The following is a 4,725-nucleotide window of genomic DNA, read 5'->3' as shown; positions in this document are numbered from 1 at the left end:
TTGTATCACACTTTTATTATGCGATGAATCTTACCTGACCCAAAATTTTTTATATCCAACTCTATACAATTGGAGTATCTAGAAACAGTGACCTCTCCAGTCGTTGGAGGAAATATTCCTGATTTTGATGATTCTAGCTTGCTAGGTGAAATGTAATTCTTTTATTGTTTAATTTCTCTTTTTATTTTGTTTATTTTTTACGACTTATATGGTTTGGGTTCTTCTCACTCTTGTTTCATTTAAACACAGTCTTGTTTATACTAGAATTTTCAAATTATGTGAATGACTATTTACAACTTTAAAAAAGATAAAATTACAACTGGTCAGAAAATCTTTAGTCATGTCATACAACTTTTTAAGTCATGTGTAACTCATGGCGTACTTTATATATACATTAAGTTAGGAATACTAGGCATTTTAACATTCCAGATTGATTGATTGATTGCAACGTATGCCCTACTATGATTCCTGTCTTCATTTGTTAACAAAACTTAAGTTTCAAGATTTTCTAGTCCAAACGTAAGTACCTAAAACACATCTATGTATATATCCTTGTACCAGTACCATAACTATCACTTGCTTATGATCCCATAATATCAACACTAAACCTCAAAGTCCAAAAATGTCTATTCAAGACTTAACCCAACGCGACATCGAGGTCAATAACGGAGATCAACTTGAAGACGAACGATGGGTTATGGACTCGATTATCAGTGCCAATGCTCCTCTCCCATCGCTATCAACCTCACGTATCCACAGAGTACCAGAAATGGTGACAGAGACAGGGGACTACGACAAATACTATGTTCCAAAGGTTGTTTCAATTGGTCCACACCATTTTGGGAACAAGAAACTCGAATTTGTCGAGAAACTCAAGCCGGTTTTCGCAATGAAGCTCTTTTCAAACAACAAGGAAACCCTAAGAAGTTTGTACAAAAGTCTTGGTGATCCAAAAATGGTGCAAGAATTAAGAAACTTCTATGAAGAAAACACTACAACCAAGTTTTGCAATAAGGTTTTCACTAAGATAATGTTGTTGGATTGTTGTTTTATCTTGTATTACATTCAATATATTTTTGGAGAGAAACCTGAAGATTCTGGAGGGCTAAGTAGCCACCAGATTGTCTTTGTTCATCAAGATTTGTTCTTGTTGGAAAACCAAATTCCTTTCAAAGTTCTTATGGAAGGGATGAAGTTGATAGAATTCAACTGGTTGAAAAAGATTAAGCCCTTCATCCATGAGAATATTTTGGCATCGATAAAACCGAAAAGAAAGTGGTTAGAAGCAATACTTTATATCCAAAATGATCGAAGAAGCTCTCGAGAGGAGCGAGAAATGGAGTTAATCAGCGACAACGAACCGAATGATCATCTTCTCCATCTTCTTCATCGTACTCTTACAAAACATGTTAAAGTTCCCGTGAAGAATTCAAATCCAAAAGACAACTACAGGTGCACTTTTCGCAATGTTAACGAGCTTATGGATGTAGGGATTCATTTCAAGCCGAGTGACACTATGTCTTTGGCTCATGTTAAGTTCATTAATGGCAGGTTGTGGTTTTCAGCGGCTGTAGAACTCCCTCCAATAATTGTTGATGATTCCACCAAGCCTATGTTGAAAAACTTGATAGCCTATGAAATGTGCACAAACGATGCGTGTAATGCATGGGTTACATCATATATATGTCTTCTTGATTCTCTGATTGATCAGCCGGAGGACGTTAAGGCTCTTAGAAAAGTTGGTGTGCTTGAAAACTCGCTAGGGAGCGATAAAGAAGTCGCAAAATTGTTTAATGAAATAGGTACGGATTTAGTACCAAATAGCTTAGCATATTTGGAAGCTATGAACATGATACAAAGGCATTATGAAAGTTGGAGTAACACACTTATTTCCCAACTCAAGCATGAATATGTGAAGAGCCCATGGGCATTTTTTGCACTTCTTGGAGCTTTGATAGCTCTTTTTTTCGGTGGTGTTCAAGCTTACTTCACTGTTTGGAGTCCCAAAGGCGATTGTGATAAATTTTGTGAGTTTTTGAAGAACAACCATCACTTGTAAGCGGCAAGCAAGTCGATGATTCTTATTATGGTTTTTGGTGTGCTGTGTTTGATTTGAGTGTTGCAATTCCTATTTAATGCTTTGTTTTTCTTAAATAAGATCATATTTATTTAAGTAACCATGAGGTAACTATCTTAAATAAAGTCTTTTTTTTCTTTTTTAAGCGTCTTAATTATTAGACTAACCACATTAGCACTTAACTACGACAGGTTTTTTTTCTCTTAAATTAACTCAACACGCATAAGCCTCTACCACTAGATCAACTACTCAAATTGTTTTACAAAGCTATAATATTACTTTTTAGTGGTTAAGATTTAGGTAGTAACGAAATCAAAAATAACACGGAGTTTCAAATCCGAAAGGGTAAAAAGGAATTAGCTTTCACTGTTGGGACTTTTTTGTTTGAATCTACTTTTATAAAATATTTTGAACTCAAATAAATTATACACTTAATTGTTAAGAATAAAAAATAATTATACAACAAAATTGAAGATTTTATTACCCTAAAATATGTGATTGACCGTGCTATTAAATTATATAAAAAAAATAAAAAACTTTCAATAGATATATAACTATGCATAACACAATAGTGTATTGTTATACGCGAAAAGTGAATATGATTTTGTTAGATATATAAGTTTATGGGTGAAACATTTCAAAACTATGTTGCTTTGATTAATATTATTAAGTTATGTGTCCAACTGTCTAACCAGGTTTATCTTAATATTATGTGTCCAACATTCTGGTCATCTATTTTGGTCAGTTTATAGAACAGCAAATGGAAAGAAACGAGAAGCCTACAAGAAACACAAATGGCCCAACAGGAAATAGGATAGTGGGTTGAAATTTGAAAACAATCAATGGACCGTAGTAAACTGGACTGAGGCCGTGTTTGTGAAAAACCGAACACTGACTGAAGGTTGAATAAATTATTTTAATTTGGATACCTTTTATATGTGATGATTATATAACTAGTCTAATACTAAACGACTTTTTTATTCGGTGTAACAAGCTGTACAACTACGTTCAAATATTCATCACCGATCTGATTACTCAAATTGTACTTCGAATACCGTATTGTGTAATAAGTCTTATTTTATCAAAACTATATGCACACCCCTCGCCTAACCAAGCTCTCATGTAAACACTTTGAGGAAAAGTGTACTTAGCAAAATTGTTGATATGTATCGGCCATTTTAAAGTCCTCGCACAGAAGAAACTAAAGAGCTTGAGAAAGAAATTTTCGGTTAACAAAAGAAAAGAATAAAACGTGAAGTTCGTACTATATTTGTGTTTTAAGTGATTTTTTATTGGCTTATAGTGATGCAATTTGCACCAACATCATATTCTGGGACCATCTTCTAAATCCATAATGATATCTTTTGCTACATATTTTTTGGTATATGTTGTTATTTGAAGTTAAGAAAATGTTAAGTCATGCTACAATGTGTCAATGTTTGGCTCTTACTAATTTACTTTTCTGTCACAAACTCGGGCTAAAAGGTCCCAAATTTTTAGTTTGCTTTGAGCCCCTAACATGATTGATCTGTCTCTGTTTAAATTAAACGAGCCGAGCTCGACCAGGCTTGAGCTCGGCTTATGAGTTATTTTTTCAAGTTCGAGCCCGGCTCATTTATTATTTATTAATAATTTTATAAACCTCTTTTAATTATTTTTATATATTGTGAGAAAAGAAGCGTTAACTTAATACATATAAGTCCAAAAGATGTGAAACTTAATAATGCACAAGGCTCGTGAAGGCTCGACAAGTCTAAATGAGCTTCTGCACTTGAGCTCGGGCTCGATAACTAAACGAGCTTTATTTGAGGCTCGGAGTCGGCTCGTTTCAAGCTTTAATTTATCGATCCGATTTTGAGTAACTCGCGCAAATAGCTTGGCTCGTTTGCATCCCTAATGTTTAATGTGACCATCTTGCCTCATGCGTTCCTCTAGCAATATGGTAAGATCATTTAAATGGCCTCTCTATTAAGAATACAAAATTTTGATGCATAATCTACTGAGGTAAGATCATTTAAAATGTATCTCGATTTTATAACAAAGAAACACTTAACAATTAAGCTAAAATAATCACTACCATTAGATGATCTTTCAACTGATAATAGAGAATTGTCACTTTCACTTCATAAATTATATAATTCTCCTCTGTTTCATCCACTTGATCAAATTAGGACTGTACGATGATTCTTATATCTTAAAATAGATATGAACTAGTACCCATACACTGATACACGTGGCACAAATTTGTGGTTGGTATGGTGTATGGCCCCTACAAAGGTTAAGCCACATGCACAAATAAATCTTTACTTTTAGGTGAACAGGGCCGGCTCGGGCATAGGGCGATGTGGACCAACGGCCGGGGCACTTAATTTTTGGGGGCACAAAATTGTATATATATATAGGGGAGGGTTATAGTAAAAAGTAGTTTCCTAGGAAGAATAAGAATAAATCATAGCCATTGGATCATGTTAATCAATGGTTAAGATTTAAAATTACCAAAAACCGACATAATTTCCTAGAATTACTCTTTCACCATTATAACAGACATAGTTTTCTAGAATTATTCTTTCACCATAGGTTATAATGTCACATGTCAAAAATCTATTGGTTCTTACTATTCCTAGGAAACTCTTTATTCTTATTTGAAC

General features: G+C 34.0%; 1 protein-coding gene across 1 annotated transcript; it reads left to right on the top strand.

Annotated features, from left to right (window-relative positions):
* Nucleotides 1-622: 622 nt before the first annotated feature.
* LOC143634148 (UPF0481 protein At3g47200-like) lies at nt 623-2,059 on the top strand. The gene has a single exon (XM_077102306.1). The coding sequence runs from the start codon at nt 623-625 to the stop codon at nt 2,057-2,059; it is 1,437 nt and encodes a 478-aa protein (XP_076958421.1).
* Nucleotides 2,060-4,725: the final 2,666 nt, after the last annotated feature.

The sequence above is a fragment of the Bidens hawaiensis genome, unplaced genomic scaffold, assembly GCF_021521415.1.
Source record: "Bidens hawaiensis isolate Kalapana, Puna unplaced genomic scaffold, B.hawaiensis_p1.1 tig00007028_1, whole genome shotgun sequence".
Classification (NCBI taxonomy): Eukaryota; Viridiplantae; Streptophyta; class Magnoliopsida; order Asterales; family Asteraceae; genus Bidens; species Bidens hawaiensis.
This window is presented reverse-complemented; position numbering and strand designations above follow the sequence as displayed.